This window comes from Acartia tonsa, chromosome 1 (genome assembly GCF_053477335.1).
Source record: "Acartia tonsa isolate MP-2025a chromosome 1, ASM5347733v1, whole genome shotgun sequence".
Taxonomy (NCBI): Eukaryota; Metazoa; Arthropoda; class Copepoda; order Calanoida; family Acartiidae; genus Acartia; species Acartia tonsa.
In genome coordinates, this window is record NC_137260.1 from 12,324,485 (window position 1) to 12,346,973 (window position 22,489).

The 22,489-nt window shown below is 31.7% G+C and overlaps 1 protein-coding gene and 1 long non-coding RNA gene across 2 annotated transcripts in view; one reads left to right on the forward strand and one right to left on the reverse strand.

Annotated features, from left to right (window-relative positions):
- Positions 1-1,773: 1,773 nt before the first annotated feature.
- On the forward strand, positions 1,774-2,525 carry LOC145332268 (uncharacterized). The gene is made up of 2 exons (XR_013884110.1): positions 1,774-2,037; positions 2,226-2,525. It is a non-coding gene; the product is annotated as an uncharacterized LOC145332268 (long non-coding RNA).
- A 1,669-nt stretch (positions 2,526-4,194) lies between these two features.
- The window catches only part of LOC145313191 (uncharacterized), a 61,759-nt gene continuing 43,464 nt past the window's right edge, over positions 4,195-22,489 (reverse strand). The window contains exons 4-7 of the mRNA XM_080152486.1: positions 13,914-13,994; positions 11,734-11,815; positions 8,667-9,050; positions 4,195-8,253 (exon numbers count right to left, since the gene is read on the reverse strand). Of these exons, the coding sequence (XP_080008612.1) occupies positions 4,623-8,253; positions 8,667-9,050; positions 11,734-11,815; positions 13,914-13,994 (4,178 nt within the window). The 3' untranslated portion in view covers positions 4,195-4,622. The remainder of the gene's footprint in view (positions 8,254-8,666; positions 9,051-11,733; positions 11,816-13,913; positions 13,995-22,489) is intronic.

Genomic DNA, 22,489 nt, shown 5'->3' on the forward strand with positions numbered 1-22,489 from the left:
AAACTGATTTAATTTGGGACAAAATATTGAAAAAAATTGTAAATTTACGCAAATTTTGGAATTTATTTAAGTATTCCTGGAAGGGTTTCTATTATATAAACATATTTATATTCACAATTATCATATCTGGGTTCAATTTTCGGAAAAAAATCAAGTTAACTCATTGTGCATTTAAAGAAGGTGTATCAACTTTTTTTTATAGCTAGCCGGTTCTTTTAGTAAGTAGTAGATGTAAAATTTTTCATAGAATTCAGATATGCAATCGGTTTTTTTGTAGACCTCTTATTTTTAAAGTAATTTAAGTTTTTAAAAAAAAAATTAAGTCGATTTTAAGGTACTAAAATGCAACAAAAAAAAGAAAGAAAATGGCCATTATGAACAAAAATAGTAAGATCTTTAATTTGACACCTTACTTTTTCAATTCTGTCAGGTAATTATTGAAAAAATCGATTTTTTTAAACCCACGAGAATAAAAACTTTGAACTTAATTTTATTATTTCACAGATAAAAAAATATGGGTTCATATATACCTTTAGAATCAGAAAAATATTACAAATTCATTGTAAGCAAAATTGAAAAAAAAGTTTACAATATAGTATATAAACTACAATAAAAGGAATTATATGAAAATATCATATTATATTGTACAGGCAACGTCTTAATTCTTGAATTAAGTATAAAAATGGGAAGGGGATAAAGAGGGGGTAAAAAAGGGAAGACGATAGTGTTGCCTGAACAAAAAATACAATTGGCCATTTGTTTAATTTTTTATTTTTTTACTTTTTTTCAATTTTGCTTACAATGGATTCGTAATATTTTTCTGATTCTAAAGGTATATATGAACCCATGTTTTTTATGTCTGTTTGAGAAAATATTTAGGTCTAAAGTTTTTATTAAACCGAGGTTAAAAAAATAGATTTTTTCAATAATTACTCAACAGAATTTTAAAAGTAAGGTGTCAAATTAAAGATCTTACTATTTTTGTTCTTACTGGCCATTTTCTTCTTTTATTTTTTTGCGTTTTAGTACCTTAAAACCGACTTAATTATTTTTTTAAAAAACTTAAATTACTTAAAAAATAAGAGGTCTACAAAAAAACCGATTGCATATCTGAATTCTATGAAAAATTTTACATCTACTACTTACTAAAAGAACCGGCTAGCTATAAAAAAAAAAGTTGATACAACTTCTTTCAATAAATGTTTTAATCACAAAACAACTTGTATTATGTAATATTTATAATCTAAGTGCCAGACGACCGCATACGATTAGACTCTGTTATTAGATAGCTGCGTCAATTAAATTTTGTTGTAAAAGTGTAGAATAAAATTCTCTCTGGAACCCACCCTTGTAAGAGAATCGGACAATTTCGGAGGTAAATGTTCTAACTCTCTTGTTGTTTCGGACGCGCCTCTAATTCCGCGTATAACACACCTCCAAACAGTTTGAAAGCAAATTAATATAATATGGATTTATGCTGTTGTAATAACATGCAGTACGATGTTTTCCCACATAGTGCGGGCAAAGAACCATCTTCCTCCTTTAAAAAATTGGAAATAGAGCATTGCAGGTTAGTTTTTTTTATATATTCTAAAGCCTGGGGGGGGGGGGGGAGAGCACTACCCTGTACCAAATACGACCTAACCTAACATAAAGTAACATATCAGCACAAAAAAATACACTCCCCTCTCTTAATTTTAACTTTTATCAAATAAGAAGGGAAGGTTCTGTGCCCTTTGTATGTCGTATGAGCAGTTAGGTGAATATGCACTCTTCCCCAAAGGGTTAATTAATGTTCATTTGTACTTAATAAATTAAAATTAATACAAAACGTTGACAAAATATTACTTAAAACATTTACATTAAATTATCAAATTATTGTGATTTTTAATAAATATTCTGTTTTAAGTACACTAAATTTCTATTGTTTATGTCCTAAACTAGTTATCGCTCAACTATAAGTTTACGTTAGGGATAGCTAAATTGTAGATAATTGCAGTTTAAGGAAATCCGCCGCCTAATGAGCACTGTATTTAGGTATGTAACTCTTAATTGTAATTATCATTATCCAATAGATATAAGGCCCTATAGACACTCTATTAGGACAGCTTTCTTTCAATTAACTTTTGTACTTTGCCTTTTACAACATATTAAGGTTTAACTCTATTGGGATAAGCTAATAGGTTATCTATATTGTTATTTGTTCTTAATATGTTATTATTTAGAATCTACCAAACTGTTTCCACCATACCGTGTACCTTGTACCCAGTATTGCTATAACTGGCGCCCTACTCGATACGGGTTGTACTGACAACTAGGATTGTTGACAGGGCAAAGGTTAGCAACTAACACCAGAGTTTAGAGTCATCGCCTTCTACTTTGCCTTCTGAACCTTGTCTTGGTTATTTAATCCAGGACTAAGTGGTTAGATTGGGTCATCCTGGCATGACACCTGTGAGAAGCTTCGCACCTAACCTGTATGTATCTATCTTTTTCTTTATTTTGATAAATCTGTACAACTTCAATATTTGTTTTATTTTGGCAGTATAAACGGTTTTGGTTTTTAACTAAATAGGTATTTAATAGGCCGGCTATTGATTTCGCTCGCCCAACATTGTAGTCACTTCACATCTGTCGAATCAAAGACACACCATTATTTTTGTTTATTTTACCCCTGATCTTTACATTAGACTAATATGAATCAAAAACATAAACATAAACTTAAGTAGCCTTACAATTTTAGTATTTAAGTAGAGAATTAATTTACTATTTATAAAGTTTAATTTTAAATAAATGCAAACTCATAGTTATGCTTATCTTTTCATGAAAGCTTTTGGATCTGTGTCTTTTTGGAGGGCTTTAAATAATGTATGACAAATTAAATTTCGATTTTTTCTCAATAATTCATGAACTATTTAAATCAACTTCTGTTCCAAACGTTTAACGATGGACTTTCAAACAGGGGCGTGCAGAATGCTGAAGTCGGAAGTTGTATCCACTCCCACATTCAATTGTCTCAACAGACAAGAGGGGTGTCAAAGAAAAAATAGATTTTGTGTTGACAAAACCCTGTGTATGCTACAAACTAAAGCTTTAAACAAAACAAAAAATATAAAATTAAATATGACGACATATAAATGTGCCAAGACTAACATATTAGTAAAAAATATACTAGCTTGCATTTATTAAATAAATAAAAATATTCAATCCCATAAATGTAAAAAAATAAGTTTTAATCGTGGTCCTCAGACAAACTAGTTCTGACTTATAAACAAGCCATAAAACAAACCAAACCTCAAATGTTAAGCAAAGCCTTTCCTTAAATTGTAACCTCAAAATCCAATAATTATGGAGTATAATTTTAGTCACACCCCCCCCCCCAAAAAAAAAATATATCATGGCCTCCCACCACGGATGTGATGCCATGTCCCCACCCCCAAGAGTTTGAAATGTGACTTAGCATACTTTAAAAAAAATAAATTCACGAAACCTATTCTTCAAAAAAAGGAATTGCTGAGTGCTGTTATTGTTTATTGAGAGAATGCACTCTGGTATTTATATATATCGTACAAGGATTACATCATCCATAAAGCGAACCCTGAAACGGTAAGACAAACAAACATTAACACTTGTATGTAGAGTGTCAAAACTGAATAATCGGAATATATATGTATAAAAGTCGAAACAAAAATGGAAGTAGATTTGTTGAAAATGCAGAATAATGATTAAGGACATTACATTTTAGGACTTATTTTAGGATTATAGAGATACTTCGCTTACAACATCGACCTGTGTTGTCCTAGGAATCAGCGTCTCAAAAATGTTACACATAAAAATTTGTTGCTATAAAGTTGAAAATCATTCAAAAACGATTATAGAGTTGCTACGCTTTCTAAATCGTACCTTATCAATACATTAATCATAGTGCAAAGTTTAAAATAGATAGGACAGTTTTAACTTGCCTAAATTAACGAAAAGAGATAACCGTACGGACGGACCGACCTTAATTCTAGAAATGATTTGCCTTTAAAAAGTAGTTTATATCGGTTCTGACGACATTTATATCATTTTTCTATTATTAACAAAAACCGCGACACTTGAAATGTAAGAAATAAATATTTTTTGCACAACCTTTAATTAACGGACAACATACTCAAGTCATAGTGTAGCAGTGCTAAAAAATGAAACATAAAATAATAATACTTCTTTATTATACTTTCTGCTTTAACAAAGCATCCTTATATTTATCAACATATGAAATAACAAAAATAATTTTATTTAACATATCACATTTTTTTTATTTATTTCCAATATCTAAAATACATATTTATTTAGGGTTTTTTCTCTTAAAAATGTACAATGAAATTTAAACAAAATATGTTTTAACTGAAAGATAATGTATGATTTATTTTATAATACACAAGAATACAGTATTTTATGAAAAAAGACCCTTTTTAAGGCTTACAAATGATATTATTTAGCTTGCAAAAGATATTTTAACTGCCATTTATAGCTGGTTTTACAATTCTTAAATGTTTTAAAATTCAAGAGTATTTTATGAAGATTTTGAAGAAAAATATCTTAAAAATGAAGATTTAGAACATTTGATAAAAGAAAACAAATTAAAGGGCCATGGCATTGATACGAGAAACTATGGACATAACATTCTTCTTTTTCTTGCCATTAGTAGCTGCACCAGAATTTTCAGTATTTATATTTTCATTCTCCTCCTCATTTTCTTCATTGTTATTAGGCTTATTTACAAAGTTGTCCTCTGCTCCATTTGTGGACAACTGACGCTCCATACTCAGCTCGCGTATCCGTCTGCTCGGCTTTTCTGGAAGGGATGGTTTGTCGACAGCTACCGGTGAGGTTCTATTTTCATTAACTGGAGAAGTATTAGAATCTGTGGATTTTAGCACACGGTTGGATATGTTGTTGTCATTGGATTGTTGGGTAGGAATGTTGTCAATGTTTGTCGGCTTTGTTTGGTCACCTGACAAAAAGTTTTGGCGGATTTTCTTTACCTGGATGTCACTCAAAATATCTGGACTTTGAAGATTATTGTCTAACTTTTCATTTTCCGTGGATAATGTTTCATTTTGGTGGTCAGAAGATATTCTGGATGTGTTGGTTAAAATATTTGATGCAGATTTAGATCCTGGCTTTACTTCCAGATTGGGTCTGCGGATAGTCGGGCCCAGGTTGGCGCTGGACACGCTTCTGAAGGTTCTGGGGGCAGGAACCGGTTTTACAGGCAACTTCGGCTTTGGAGGAATATTGGTTGGCTTTGGACGGAATGGTTGGGGCGTGATATTGGTGGTAAAGCTCTTGGCACGCTCTTTCACATTGAGCAGTTGATCAGTCATATTATTGATGTTGGCTGCAGCAGGCTCACCGACATGAAGGTCGGGTGCACCAGTGGCAGGTCTGTGAATATCACCCAGGTTTCTGGCACTTTTGGACCTGGAGAAATTTGAGTCAGCTTTGACGTCATTGTTGTCCAGATCCTTGACTTCTCTAAGGTTTCTAATGCTTCTAGATCTACGTGCAAATACATTTTCAAGCTCACTGTTGGGGGCGGGTTCATCATTCAGGGGCTTCAAAAAGAAGTGACGGGGGGCAGGAACCGGTTTCAAACTAACTGCTGGTTTACTAGATACATTTTCTGTTTTAGAATCATGATTGGGAGTGGTGGTGGCGGCTTCATGTTTATCTTCAATAATTGGATTGTTTATTTCATTTTCAACTTTGACCTTTGCATCATCTTTGCCACTAGCATCAATTGGTGAAATATTCTCATTCACTTTCTCAGTTTCAACTTCCTCTTTTGGATCAATTATGTCAGCACTCCCTAGTTTAAATTCTTGAGAGATTTTTGTGTTTTCAATGACATCACCATTCAACACTTTTGCACGGTTATCATTCTCTATGGACACATCAATTTTGTCAACAATGGTCGCCAAAGCTTCCACAACGTCCTTAGCATTAGCTTCGCTACATATGTTCACATCAACATGTTTAAAATCTTCATTCAACAATTTTGTTTCATGGTTAGATTTTTGTGCGAGTTTGTCCATTGTTGTTTTCTCTGATTCATGCTTTTGTTGTTGTAATGAGTGTTGATGTTGTTGTTGTGTTTGATCCTTGAGGTGTTCAAGTCCGGAAGCATGGCAGGGCGTGGCCCCTATTACGGGTGTATGCGCAATTAGGGTGGTGCCGGATATTTTACCAGAGTTCAAGCATTCTCCCGCATTTTCTTCCCCATTTTCCACCTCTACAATTTCTTCACCCTTTTCTATTGTGTTATTTTTGTTCACGAATGTTTTCTCCTCATTATCTTTATTGAAATCTTGTTCCTTAATCTCAGCAATATTTTGTGGTTCATTATTTTGTTTATTAAAATGTTTGGCATGAATGGTGTGTGTGTTATCATCACGCTCTGTGAAACTAGTTTGTTTTTTGACCGCATCTGATTTCTCTTGCTTCTGGTGTAGAGGAGCAGAGTTGTGCACTTCTTCTTCCAGGGGTGGTGGGGGGATTAATGCACCATATGTCACGACAGACGGACAATTATTTTGCACTTTATATTGATGTTGTTGTGTGGTGGTGAGCGAGTCAGGGGGGGTAGGGGTGGTAATTTTTGCTTTGACAGGCGGTATATGCATCTCTTCATCCATAATGGGTTGTGCCGCAACCGCAGAAATCTCCTCGGGTTGGTTTATATCAAGTTGTCCCGCCACTACGCCACCCATTTCTTCTTGGTTTGCATCAATTTCTTGTTCATGTGCATCTAGAGAAAGTTTCTCGTCTTCTTGGCTGCTGTCAGATTTGTCTGAATCAGAGTCATTATCCTCAAAAGAACTTGGGACACGTGCTAGACAAAGCTCTTCGTTAATATCATTAATATCCTCTGATAAATTGTTATCATTATCTTCAATTACTTCATTTTTGTCATCTGTTTGTGTGTCATCTGTTTGTGTGTCATCTTTAGTGTTATCTTTATAATGATATGTATTGCTATCACTAACTACACAAGCTTCAGTCAGAGATCTGTCTGTGCCACCAGCTTCATGAAAACTGTCAATAGAAGAATCCTGAACAATTTCCATAGAAGAATCCTGTTGCACTAAGTCCAAGGGATTGCGTATCAACTTACTAAAATCTGGCTTCTCTGCAAGTTGTCCAAATTCTTTGGTGAATATTACATCATAGAAAGAATTAACAGGATGAGCGTTTGTAGTAGCAGACTTGTCTTCCAATGTTTGATTTGAAGGATTAGTTTTAGGTTTCTTGCTATCTTGATTTCTCTCCCCAACTCTTGTTTGCACAAGAATATCTGGCTCTTCCAGTAGACTTGTGATAGTTTTTAAACTTTCATTGGAATGAGAATTAGGAATAACAAGATTGTCAATTGTTAGTGGCGGAGCTAGGCTGCTGATTGACCGTTTCAATCCTTCATTCGCATGACTCCAGTTCTGTATTGATGAATGGAATTTCATTCTGCTGGAATTTTTTGCATCCTCTGAATCTAGGACAGAGCTAAGGCTTTTATTTTTCTTAAGAATAATATCATTATAGGGCACTTGGACGGGCAGACTGGGATAGTCAATGTTTTCAGCGCTTGAATCCATGCTGCGAAAACTATGCGATTTTGTAACACCACCTCCACTAGTTATATTGCTGGTAGATTTAGTTGAGGATTGGTTTTTATTACTCTTATTATTGGTTAGAGTTCTGCTCTTGTGCACTTGAAGGTCAACTGGCGAAGTCCCGCTTCCTTTTTTGTAGCTTGGCGGAGAATAGGCGGGTGGTGGGGGCGGAGCCCTACCTTTAGTGCTAGTTTTAGAGTTTGATGGGGATATTTTTGGCTGAGGCACAACCGCATTTTTGACAACCTCTTGCTCTTCCGGAGATGGCGCATATATTTGAGGCACTTTAGAATGGACATTTTCTGGCAAGGGTAAACCTATGGGCTGGAAGTGCATGCCATAATCAGGCTTCACCTGCGGCTGCTGTTGGCTGGTATATGACATATGATTTGCCGGTGCAGGGTGCTGAAAGTGGCTGCCTGCATGACCGCTTAGCTGCTGTGTATGACCGCCAGACTGTTGGATATGACCGGCTGGCGGCTGGACATGTGCAGGCTGCGGCGGCGGTTCGTCGTGATGGTGTTGCTTTGGCAAAGCTCTTGGAGATTTCTCTACGCTCTCACGTGGGGTCCGAGACTTGCTGCGCTTTGAACCAAACAACCTAGGATAAAAGTTCTTATTATTCTAAAATCATTACTACAATTTTTAAGTTATACAAAATTTATCACGTGAAAATAGAGTAAAGTATGCTACAGAAAATCTTATTAGTCCTTCGATATTGTCGTTAAGTAAAAATATAGATTTAGGTATAATATACGTGGATATTTTTCGTTGACACCATTCATGGGTCGTTTTTCCTGTAGGAGGGAAGCGGGTAAAGGGGGCGGATGAGGAGATTCGTTATTTTAGCCACTAAGAGTTTCCCTTAGTTGGGAGTATGAAAATCTAGTTTAACATCCTAGTAATAATATATCCATTTCACTAAATGATCTTTTAACGATATATATTTTGTTGATGTGCCGAGCCGTACTTTAGTTATAGAATAGTTGCGCTACATAAAAAATATAAATTTACCTTGATAAGAATCCAGGTTCTGAATCCTGCTGGCTCTTTCTAGTTTGTTCCTGCTGCTGATTTGCCATTGCTGCCAGGAGTTCAGGTCCCGGGGCAGGCTGGCCGCGGAACAGACTATCCAAACTTTTAGTTTTGGCCTCTCTTCTCTCCTTTTCAGAATCATTCTTAACAACTTTCTTATTATCATCATTTTCAATGATATCATCTTTAGAAGCATCATTATTGTCAGCCTGTGTTGATTCCTCTGTAACCTGTGTCATCCTGCGGGGACGGCCAGGCCTGGCTGCTGCATGGTTCTTCCGCGGTCTGACCGCCATCTTGTGGAGCGCAGCTTTGTGGCTCAGCTTGCCGTCACCGCGAGGCGGTGATTTATCCCGGTCCAATCTAAAAATAAAAAATATTTACAATACAAAAAAAGTATTTTTGGATATTTTAAAATAGGTAAAAAATATCAAATAATTAAACATAAGAACTAGGGAAGAACTAAGGAGGTCAAGAAGATAGCCTAAAACTATCCCAAGACGATGATAAAGCTTCCAACAAAATTAAGACCAGCACTAGGGAGATCTTTAGCTTCATAATAAATAACTTTACTCCTTTATTTTATAGGATAGTCATTAATTATAAAAAATACAGAGATACCAAAGTCAGAAAGTGCTTGAATTAATTATTAAAATAGAGTAACAAGATTATAAATTGTTAAAACATTTAAAATTGCATTCAATACTAGGACATTTGTATTATATAACATGAAATACAATGCTATTTTATACATTTTGTATTTTAATTTGAATGATAAAAAAATTTAGTTGTTGTGTGATTGATCTATCAAGTGCACTTTTCATAACACTAATTCATATCAAGATCTTAATAAAGGTATATAAATAATTCCATAAATTGGATTTTGGGTTACATCAGAAAGTAAAAAATATATACCCTTTTGACTTTTATTACAAAAAAAAACTGTACTTCCTAAGTTTTGTAGTAAACTTGATATGCTACTTATCTTAAAAAGCTTTCAACATCAAAATGGAATAGAGTTTACTTATACAATCTTTAATATAACAAACTGTATTCAAAACCTTGAAATAGGGACAGATCAATTATTTTAAAACAGAGAAAACAAACTTTAGATAAAAAATTGTTCAAAATTAAAGTTATAGATTGCTTATCAATATTTTAAATTTGTATTAAGCGCATGAACTGCCTTCCCTGCATTTATACATACTAGTGCCTACGCCCCTAGCCTCTAGGGGCTCTATATTCAAAAAGGCTGAGAGGGGCTAGAAAAAAAGCTTCACACATCCAAAGACTTCAATATAAAAAAAAATAGTGCCATAAAACCACCCTGAGAACTATGTGAAGCTTCCCTAAATTGGAGTCACCAACATCTAAAGCGTCTAACTAAAAAACCTTACTATCATGTAAAAATTATAAATATTAAATGAAAAACTATGTCCCTATGGCTGCTAGGTTGACTGTGTGTATAAAATAGTTACGCCCAAACCTTACATTTTCATTCTGCTTTATGTCGGCAGTCATTGCCAATTTCTTGGATATGGAAAAGTAGTCTATTAACAATCATCCTTATATAAAGGTAACAGGATGTCTGTCTATTTGTGCTAAAGGATCTCGCTAACTGCTGAACCGATATGGCACTCCTTTACAATTTTGCTTCTAAGGAGGTTAATAACATTTTGAAGGGGGGGGGGGTTGTACTCTTTAAAAAAAATTTAAAAAAACGTTGAACAGATATGGTTCTCCTTTACAATTTTGCTTCTCATAGGCCCTGAGAAGGTTTTTAACTTCTTGGAGGGGGGGGGGGGGTTGTTTCCTTCATTATACGTTTAGAAACCTAAATAAAACAAGGGGGGGGGGGGTGAAATTCAACCCACCACTTCCTCAGGTGCCACTAAAAGGACGTAGATGCTTGTATTCTGAAAAAAACTTTTAGAAGGACGAAGAAAGTGTGTTTTATGCATATTTTTTTCTGTAAGTTAATCCCTTTCCCGATAATTTACAACCTTTACACTTTGCATTCGCTTAAATAGTTTCAGGAATACGGGATAAAGCAACAATTTTTGAAACCAATAGTTTTTTTTTATATAATTTTAATGAAAAAAAATAATGTATGCTACTGTACTACAGTAAGTCTGAATAATTAAATATTTGGATCATGGAAAGAATACGAAGTAGCGGGTTTGCCCCTCAGGGTTAGAGCCCCCCGCAGGGGTTAGAAATAGCAGAAAAGCTACTGTGAAAATACGACGAAACCCGCTACTTCGTTTTCTTTCTATAATCCAAATATTTATTTGTAGAAAGTTAGAGGTTAAAATATTTGATTTCTGGTGCTTTATCCATAGGTCCGGATTTAATCAGAAAACAATTATTTTAATCTTTTCTTAATTTAGAACCTATGCTATGCCATAATTCAAATATAAAAATGATATTAAAATTGCTATATGCAGTAAAGTTAGGGAAGGAGAGGGCAATGGGCAATAAATAAAGAAGCTGTATCAGTTTAAATCAAGAAGTACGTTTATAAGTCAGAAAGTAAAAAAAACTATCTTAGGTAATTTATCATTTTTTATTTGATTGAAAATTGGCCAAATTATTAAGTAGCTCAAAAAAAAAAATTAAACCCTTTTTTGAAAAATATTCTTATTAAGTTATATTCATCCAGATTCATTTATTTAAGTACAATATTAGTTTTTCTCAAAAAAAATCATAATTAACTGATTGTGTATATACATTTAAATATAAGACAGCTAAAAGTAGCCTGTAGAGAGAAATTATATAAAGTCAAGTAGTAAGGTTTTTTTTGTCTTAAGCTTAAGATCTCAATAACTATTGGACTTGTATAAAGGGTTTTCTATTTAAGGTAGCTTCACATAGGTCCCGTGATGGATTTAGGCTATTTTATTTTCAGATTGAAGTCTTAGAATAGTTTTAAATTATTTTCTAGCCCCTTTCTGCCCTATTGTACACAGAGCCACTAGATGCTAAGAGCACAGCCGCTAAGATATTTATTACGAAGCAAAGCTACTATATATCTAATTAATTCTACCTGCTCTCAAAGCTATCCAAAGAAAGAAGAGAGTTGTCACTGCAGCTTGAATGATGTCGAGACCAAGAATTTTCTCCACTTCCTAAAATACAAAAGTTATGAAATAAATATATAAGTATAGATGTACAACCATAAGGAAAAAGGATAAGAGGATGAATACTCACCCCAATTTCATCGTAAAATATTACTTCCCCCCTACTAAAATAATTTGTCTGCTATTTATCTAAACCGTCCGCGGCTTTTTGCATCTTAATCATAACCTATTCTATATATGTAAAAAAAATAAAAAAAAATTTATCTTATTAATTATTATTATTTTTCTGTAATTTATTATGTTTTTAAAAAAATTAAAGAAAATATTTTAAATACAATTTGATTTAGAATCTTAAAAAACAAACAGCCGCGGACGGTCTTAGTGCAGCAGAAAAGTATGTTTCGCCTAGTTTAAAAATAGGAGGGTTCACCTTTTATGATCAAAAATTTATTTTTTTTCAAATTAGCCTAAATGTAATATTTAAATCTAATTAACATGATAAAACTTTTAAATGTTTACTAATAAAAAATTAATAGTTTAGCTCTCAGCCACCAGGTTCGCTAGTTGTCTACTTCAAAGACATACATTAAAACTAAGGCTAAATATTAAATAAAAAATTTCATAACTGAATAATCTAAATAAGTGAATAATCTGTAATGCTATCTATGTTCTTTCTCAGACAATACTCGTTTATACAATATTTTTAACATTTTCAAGTGATGTTATTTACCCCTCAGGGTTTTGCCCTTTAGTGACAAAAATCCAAAACAAGAAAAATACAGGCAAAATAAAATTTTATGAACGCTTTGATATTCTAGTTCTATATCCAAAGCTAGATGGCACTGAAAAACTGATTATTATAATTTACAATCAAATGTTCATATTAAATTTGTAAAAACGTTTATTTATTAAAAAATATAAGTTAGATAGACTGCAATATAAATCTTATAAGCTAATAATGAGTGTTATGATTAAAGTCAGTAGCAAAGTCATGAAAAATTAATAATGATAATTTTATATTCTTCCATTAGGTTTCATCAGAATGGATGATAATTCAAAATATTTCTATTTCATCCTATAAAAATTAGATTTATGCTTCAAACAGCAACTATAATTGCCTTGAAATTATATTTAATTTCAAGATATTCCCATTTTGAAAAGTGGTGGAATAACATTAAAAATTCAGCGCGGCAATTGCTCAATATAGGCCTCTAGGCCCACTGCCTATTTTAGTCCTTCAAATACCTCGATTTCTCTCTTTTATTATTTTCTCTATGTGTACAACCCAGACAACCTGGTTCCAGTTTTGGGGACTCTTTTTAGTAAGCTAGCAAAATGCTTTCTGCTCTTTTGTAGCGGCTTGGTTATGTTAATTTTTCCAACGCTTTTGGCTGATATTCAAAGACCCATTTGAAAGTCGGCACAGGGTCCCTACCCTTGAACAGATACACAGTTATTTAATCCCTATATTCTTTATCTTTAAGCTACGCATCTTTTGGATTTAATTATTTTTGTTTATTAGTTCTTGTTTCTTTAAAATAATATTTTTCTCTTCTTAAAATATTTTCTATGTATACTTAACTTTTCCTAATTACTCTTACTAGTTAGAAAAGCTATAATCTTACTCATCAAATTTTAATCACCCAATTTAGCTATAATTGTTCTTTAACATAAATATCCTTTCATATGCAGGTACTAGGTATCTGTAATACAAAATAAAACGATATATGTCCATCCGTCTGGATGAAGCCAAATATCTAGAGCTAACCACTCTACCGATTGGGCTCTACTTTCCAGTGAATATACCTTTAAGTCATATTATTGTTTTAAACTATTTTCTTAGGATATGTTAGGATACCTCTTTAAGAAAAGTATTGGTAGCCAATGCTCCCCTTTAGAAAACTACCCTCCTACCTATCCCCATGTTTGCTTCGCGAAATTTTTAAAAGCCCTTAGTTCCAACAAATTAGGAAAAGACCCCCTAAAAATTTAAGAGATGCTTCACATCATATAGCCCTTAGCCCCCTAGAGTTAAATTTCACCTTTTTTAAGGAATTGTAATAAAAAAAGAGTAGATTGGAGTAAAATACAGCAGATTATTTACAAAAAAGGACGCAATAACAAACAATGTTAAAATGTAATATACCTGTAGAAAGGTTTCTGTTCCAAGAATGATCCCTACTTCCACGCCAACTTTTACCACGCCCCCCTTCATCAGAAAAATCTCCTAAAATAAAAAAAATTACTTAGATATATAAAAATCAATAACAGTAAACTTTAAAATTTTCTGTCAATTAAATAAACTTTCCCAACCAAACTTTTCAAAAATAATTTTAATCTTCAAAAGGGATAACTTTGTACGTCATCATTGGGGATGTAAACCAATTTATCGTCCATAGTCTTATCTATTAGGGTTTGTTTGTCCAGTTCTTTAACTATGAACTAGCGGCCTCTAGGGGCACTTAATGCGTTGTTACTTTTATATATAGAAGGCTATATTTGTGTACACTTTAGTACTAAAACAAAACAAAAAACATACTATATGAAGCAATTTTAATTTATATTTATTGTCAAGCTAATGTTTGATTTAGTTCTATCTCACGATCTACAACTTTTATGTGTTTTTAAATTCGTGCACCTTTCAGCTATTTTAGTGGGGTGGGTTGGGTAGCTGAATATAGTTATAATTATATGCTAGGTAAGGGCAGGAGGGTATTGCTTATTCATTGTAGGTTGTTAAATAAAGGATTTTGTTTGTTTTAGAACAAAGTTTGATCATATATGTAAACTAGAGTCGAAAGAATTTTCAATTTCTATAATTTTAAAAAGACTTTTAGATGGGTTGGGGGTTTTCAAATACCCTTGCCCAAGCTCTCGATGTAAGCTAATGACGGACACCCTATTACTTTTATATGTAAATTTACAAAATAGCTTATCGTTTGGTTTGTGATAAATATTGCTTGAATGCAATACATCCTATTCTGTATTATTTTTAATTCAAATCCAGAACTGAATTGTTTGTAAATCGAATGTTGTAGAGCATAAATGTGTTATATTGGAATGAAATATCTGTATCAATTTGTAATTTGAAGCTCAATTCAAAAATGGTGTATTCGCCGACACATATTAATTGTTGAAATAAACGGAATTTTAAATATGTATATACAATGTTTTTGGTTTAAATTTCATATTATTCATTTATATTTTTCCTACCCATTACTATATCTTCTCTTTTATTTTGTAATAGAAAATATTTCTTTAGGGGTGGTAGTTAAAACTATTTTTTTAATATTTTTTTTTTTTAAATGATCTAAGGCTTTTCCCTTTCCCCTTTCTTTTAAAGAGTCCATAATTCCTTGAGACTTCCACGCGGGTATGGCCTCTAGTAGTGATACTAGAATTATGTTATAAGAATTATTTTCTATAAGCATAAAAACTAAATGTCCAATTTACTTATCCCCCCCTGGTCCCTGTAAGCATCCAATCTTGTTATTTCCATAAAATTTGAAAGGTCACGGAGTTTACGGGGCACGCGCATGTGTGTGTGTGTGTGTGTGTGTGTGTGTGTGTAGTTGTGCATACAGAAACAAGGGACAAGTGTCATAAAACAGATGAACAGACAATATTTTTTTTATTTGATGGTTTCCCACAAATCGCATAGAGACCACAAACTAAATTTAAGAAGGAAAAACGTATCTAAGAAGATTATAATAAGTTAGGTTAGGTTAGGTTAAGTAAGGATAATGTCCACCAGAGTGAAGGGACCTATTATTTCTTAAACATTTTCTTTCATCTGAATGATATCAACATGTTTATTACTTTTATTTGGAGAATAATTGTCTCTTATGTTGTTGAATAAAAATATGTTTATTCATTCTTGCTAATTAGCTAAACTTTCCCAAAATGTGTCAACTCTTAAAAAGGCATAAACCATGCTTGTGCTTAAAGAAATATATTTCTTGCATTTGCTACAACTTTGTCCAGAAAACTTTATTTTGAAACCTTACTTCTTTTCTGTATAATAATCTGAATTGAATGAAAGTTCAACAAATGCTTGTTTTGAAAAACATTTCTTCGGTTTAAATATTGTATACTTTTGAAGATATAATGTTTCTTTAAGAATGAAAACAAAATTTGGCTATACTAAATTAGGTAGAATTTTTAAAACACCTCTGTCAGTGTTAAAGATTAAACCTTTCATCTACAGCTAACTAATTTTATTTTATCTTTTTAACAGTAAATAACAATCTATATGTTAATTTGATTCCGGGTTCATTTGATAAAAATGTTTCATATCTTATTTCATTTATCTAAAGCTATTATAGTTATGTTGTATCGCATCGTGTTTTAGACAGCTTTCCACGGATATGAAAATGAAAAATTATAAGATTAACACTCAAGGTTAACAAACTGACATTGATTTTATGATTTTTATTTTCATATTCGTGGCAAATTATCTGTAATACGATGCTATACATGCTTTTTCAGTATTTTTTTTTAATGTTTGGGTTTACTTTTTTAAAGAGTTTTTGGTTTATTCTTTCAAAAAATTATAAACAATTTTTTTAGCAAGCATTGTATCTTAATGTGACTTCTAATAAAAGAACTAAGAGCTTATAAATAAGCTTTATTGCAAGAGATTTAGTCTGCTATTCTAATAATGACATTAAGACTGTTTGTTGATAAAATAACAACATAAAAGATTAAACATATTTGAAATGAAATGGAAATGATGACAAAGGTCAAAACAATGCCTGGCTTTTCATGAGTAAACAAAAAAATTTAAAAGTGAAAGTGAAAGAGTTTTTTTCCTTAATCATTGAAATTTGATCCGAAGAGTAATAAATATACTTTCAACTCAGCACTTTGAATCAATGAGTTCAAATTTTTTACAAAAACATGTTCCTTTAATATTTTTGTTTATAATAACTAATATTAAAAGATTGATATTTGGATATTTATTTGAATTAAACTTAATTCTAGGTAACAAATAGAGAGAGAGAGAGGGGACAATGGTCTGTTCATTACACTAGTCCCCAAAGTTTTAGTATAACTTTTTCTTTTAGTCAGTTAGCAACTTGGGGATTTTTAATAAACTTAATTATTTACCTAGTCCTTAAAGTCTTATAATAACGTTTCTTATTCGTTGGCTTAAAAACCTTGGGGACTTTTTGTTGAATTTTGATTGGTTAGTTCATTAAGTTGAGTGTCCAAATGTTTCAACCACTAATTCTAATCTAAAGAAGATCTAATTTTGTGTATCTTCATTGGGGATGTGCATTAATTTATTGGCCATTCGCTTATTCCTGGTTATAATACTGATTAAGTAAACCTTGAGAAACTACATTTTTTCTTGTTGTTCATTTTTAGGTGTGTTGTCTGCTGGATGTAATCATCCTTGTTAGATGATAAAGTATTATTATGACATATCAATTGGAAAATTATTTCAAGCACAATCATTAATTTTTCAACAAAATCAGTTAAATTTCAGGTTCAATTTCTTTTTATATATCGGAGCTAATTCATAGTTAAAATCTGTCCGTTTGTTCGTTATTCTGAAGAAAAGAGTCCAGTAAATCAAATATATATTTTGTAGATGAAATTCAAAGTTTAATATGATTTATTTTTAATACCTACCAAAACTTGAAAACTTGTGTTTTTTTTATTGTCAATCAACTAACACCTTACAATATTATTACACCTCTTCTTATTAACATAATTTACTTTCCATTTCCTTGACATAAAATGGGATTTCTATGTTGTATAGAATTCTATTTTGAGTTTTGCCTTTGCATTAAACTTTTTATATGGCCCCCTTTTTGTTTAAGGAAAGTTATATTGGATATATCATATATTCTACTTGAAATTTCAGGGAAATAGTGATATGACAAAAAGATAAATTAACCTTAACTTTTAAAAAGGACAATAATGTTCACAGTTTGCGCAGCATTGAAGTAAACCTTTTTTTAAAAAAAGATTGATAGACTCTTATAAGTTACCACAAAAATTATAGGGCATGCATTAAATATATAGAGTTACTGTACTTGGGGAGTTATATCAAATAAATCTTCTATCTTAATATCAGGAAAGAGCGGATACAAATCTTCAATTTACCCATCCGTGTATTCTTGCTAAATGTAGATCCAAAATTGGAAAGTGGACCAGTGAGTGTATTTATTATTATAAGTGCCTCTTTCCTTCCCTCCCCTACCCCTCAAACTATATAATCGATGTTCAAACAATTTCGCAGGTTTTTCTGATTAAAATGTCAATTATACTTTTTAAAAGCGAAGCTTTTCTATAATTAAGGTCCGTCCGTCCTGGATATTTAATTTAAACAGGTTAGAATTGTTCTAAAAACTTTGAATGATGATTCCTATAACAATTATGTACGATTTAGAAGCGTAGCAACTATATAATCGTTACTAAAAATTCCGTGCGTCAATAACATGCTGATTTATTACTTTTTTGACAACAAAGATACAATGTTATAAGCGAAGCATCTCTATCCTTAAAATGTAAGTATGTCCTTAAGAAGTTTTGCAACAAATTTACTTTCAGGACTACGCTTTTGTGGATGTTGTCATCCTTGTTTTTACAATATTTACAAGGCTCCAAAGGTAGAAAGAATTAGGATAATACTAAGATTATCCAGAATTGTTATATCCCTGATATCAAAAAGTTTTGAGCTGTTATGCAAATTTGACTGGTTACAAAATTATGTTTTTTGGCGGTTTTTAAAACCTTCCTATAAACCAATTTCTCTTTATACGTCCGTTCAAATTTCTGAAATATCTATATTCGCGATTAGATAAACGTAACAAAATGGTTTTGATAAGCATAGCAACTCTTTACTGGAGTAAGTTGGTGCGTCTTTTAAACTTTACACAGTTCTGATACTCTAACTAAAGATTTATTATTATAGTTTTTATCCTTTTCCTATTTTATAAAGTAGAATGTCTTTTTTTTCTGCCCGAAGCTTAAGATTTCCATAACTACTGAACAAATTGAGTTCTTAATTTTAGAGAAACTGTACATAGGTCTAGGGATGGTTTTAGGCTATGTTAATTTCCAATTTAAGTATTCAGGAGGATTTAAGCTATTTTCTACCCGTTCGACTATAGATCATCTAAATGCTAAAGGCACAGCCGCTAGTCATCTATACTAGCTTAAGCTTTCTATGGTCCAAATCGTTCTAGTAAAGTTTGAGCTGTCATGCTGATATTACATTTAATATGTTATCATGTTATCTTTCTTCATAATGAAACTGCAATTATGATTGGTGGAAAAAGGCATAGATTGGGATAATTGTTCAGTGATTTTATTGCTAAATGTTTGATTATTTGTCAGGGAATGAACAATAGACGATGAGATAATAATCACTCAAAAATACTGGTTAATAAAGTAACAGGATCAGTGTGTTCCGAAGGATCTTGCTAAACGATGAACCGATATGGTTCTCCTTTAAAATGTAGCTTCTTTTCCTGGGTGGGTTTATAACTATTTTTGGGGAGGGGTACCGCAACTCTCCCAAGATAAGAGAAATCTTCCTTAGAAAAAAGAAAAAGTTAAATATTGATTTATTTAAAGGAAAAAATCATACAAGAAAATAAAGATTAATTGTCCCAATCCAAAGAAAGGGTGGGGGAGGGGTAAAAGTTTAAGTTGACGAATAAATGTTTATCTTTAGGGCTTACAATCAGTCCAATAGCTCTGACAGCACAAGGACGTTATTATGAGTAGTACAATAATTATCATCAAAATAAATGCACTATTTGAATGCTACATTTACCAAATTAAAAAAATTGAGTTTTGATTCTTTCTGCGGTTAAGATGCCAAAAAAGATTTGGAAAAAAACAGAGTGCTCTATAAAGTGTAACATATATAAAGTGTAACTATGTAGTGTATTTAAATATGTAACTAAAACCAATGTATGTATCTCTGTTTTTTTCTTTTGTTTTTGTTATGTTTTATTTCATCTTTACGTGTTATAACCGTCCTCGGTCTTATTTTTGCAATAAAAGATTAAGTTAGATAATCATTTATAGTAATTCTACTCTAATTTGTCTGTATTCTTAAATGTTAAACTGTTAAAGTAAAGTAAGGTGTAACAATTCAATGACCCCTCCAAATTATATAACTTATGAGCAAAATATGTTTTATTATAATTAAAACATGACATATTGCCATATTTTATGGTAGTAGTGAAAAGCGAAGCTAAAATACAAATAGGGTATGTCCATACGTCCATTCGTCCATTGGTAAATATGTAAAAATCTATAATTCTAGCCATTACATTGATTTAAATTTTGGCTACATCAAATTTAATTATTTAGCACAGAACCCCTTTCCTTTATTTTAAAACAAAGTTTTAAAACGGGACGGATTGTTCTTCGTTGGTTTGTCATTACTTTAGATCAAGTTAGGTAATTAATAGTCCCACAAGGTTAGGCCTCTCAGTAGGTATTAGACTTAGGAAAAAATACCCCATCCTTATTTTCAATTTATACTTTAAACATATGGAAAAAAGCACCAAAAATTGAATTATCATTGAGGTATTAAAGTTTACTGGTCTTGTTGAGCTTATCATGAAGAAAATAGTTCTTGTTCTAGTTACAAATATGACCTGAAGAAAATGTTGCTAATATAAAAGGAAATCAATAATTAATTCATTATACTAATGAGATACAGATTGAACATGCTTCAAAGTCAGGGAGGGAGGGGATATTGAGTTGTTTATTACACTAGTCCCCAAGGTTTGATAATAATGTTTCTTATTCGTTAACTTGACAACTTTGAGGACTTTTATTAAATTTTGATTGGTTGGTTCATTGAGTTGAGTGTCCAAAAATTTCAACCGTCCGACAGAGGGACAAGAACATTTTCAACGTAGTCTCGCTCCTAAAGACAATAAGAATTACTTACAATATACGCTACTGACACTTACGGACAGTCTTTAGTTAAAGAGTGGCTGCGCCAATAAAACATAGCTAATACAAAGAGAGCCTCCTTTAAGAATTGTTAATAATTACGCTTTGTCCATTATTGCAATTTTATGCATATATACATATTTTATAAATAAAGTATAATTATGCAAGCCTGGGGCAGTTATAGACAAATATGTCATAAACCAATCATATTAATGACATATTCAATAGATAGTAAACTTTAGCTTGACAAATAAAGTTATAAAAATATAAAGGCCTTTAGAATCCATAAGAAACGAAATAATAATTAACAAGCTAATAACATACTTGAAAAAAAAGTTCATAAAAAGAGAATATTTTCAAGCATTTTATGTATAGTAAAAATTATTTATATTCATTAATTTTGTTGTATGCATAGTCTTAAAAATTAAGGTTTTCGTATAATAACCATTCAAAAAAAGGGGTAAACATTAAATTTGACAGGAAAGAAAGTTAAAGGTTTTCTTTATTGTTTAGTTCTATTATGCAGTCAATTGGCTTCATTTGTATTCAGAATTAGATAATTTGCAAAAACTCCTTTTAACCATTTTAGACCACACATGAACCCCCTCTTTGAGGCAGGGATCTAAAGGGATAAGACAATTGGCGATAAATTGATGTACATCCCCAATGATTATACATAAAATATCTCCTTCTGAAGATCAAAATTAGAGGTAGAAACGTATGAACACTTAATTGATTTGAACGAACCTATTAAAATTCACTGCAGTCCCAAAAGTTGTTAAGCCAACGAATAAGAAGACATTACTATAAACATTTGGGAACTAGTGTTATAAACAGGCCATTGTCCCATCTCCCTCTCTAAATATCTTGTAGTAGCGCAGCTACTCTTTAACTAAGTTAACTAAGTCCGTCTGTCTGTAGGTCATATGGTAGTAGGTTAAAGAGGTAGGGAAGTCCAAGCTATTTATTAATAGGGTTTGAATTGATTGGTTTCAAAGCTTTAAGGGGTTAATTTAATGTATTTTTTTTATAAATTAGGTGTTTCAAAACATAATAAGCAATATATTTTTTTTTGTTTTGGATGGGATGGGTGGAGGAGGTGGCCATTTAAATGTTATAGGATACTATTCCATATAATTTTGTGCTACTAAATATGGAATACTAAAATATGCATTTAACAACAAGTTTCACAGAGGGAAGTCCAAATAACAATAAGAATATGGTTCGGACCTATATTTTAAATATACAAAACAACTAAAGTAGCGCAGTAACAAAATAAATGAATTGATGACAACATTCATGAATAGAGAAGCATAAAAAATCATAGATAGATAAGATAAATAAATCGCGAAACCTTTCTCAAGTATTTTTGTATTTTTAATATTTATATTTTTTAGCATGGCTGACAAAAACCAACGGACTAAGACATACTGGATGCTCATTAGTATAAGGAATCTTCATAAATAATATCAAGCCGTCTACCTTTAATAGCAACAGAGAAAGTCACATTTTTCCCATTGCGTTAATTATAGAGTACTTTTGCTACTACAAATTGAAGTTTTTAATAAAAAAAAATCATTAATTGACTAAAAACAATAAATGAAATACCTACATAATGAAAGCTATTAAACAAATTGCTATAATTTTGTAAAATTTCTATATAGACAATTACAGATTATTTTAAATTTTATGAACAATGCTGGAATTGTTTAAATTAATTTGGCAGATTAAATAAAACAACAGATTTTTTTAACAACCACTATTTTCTCTTTTTATTAACTTTTACCAGCT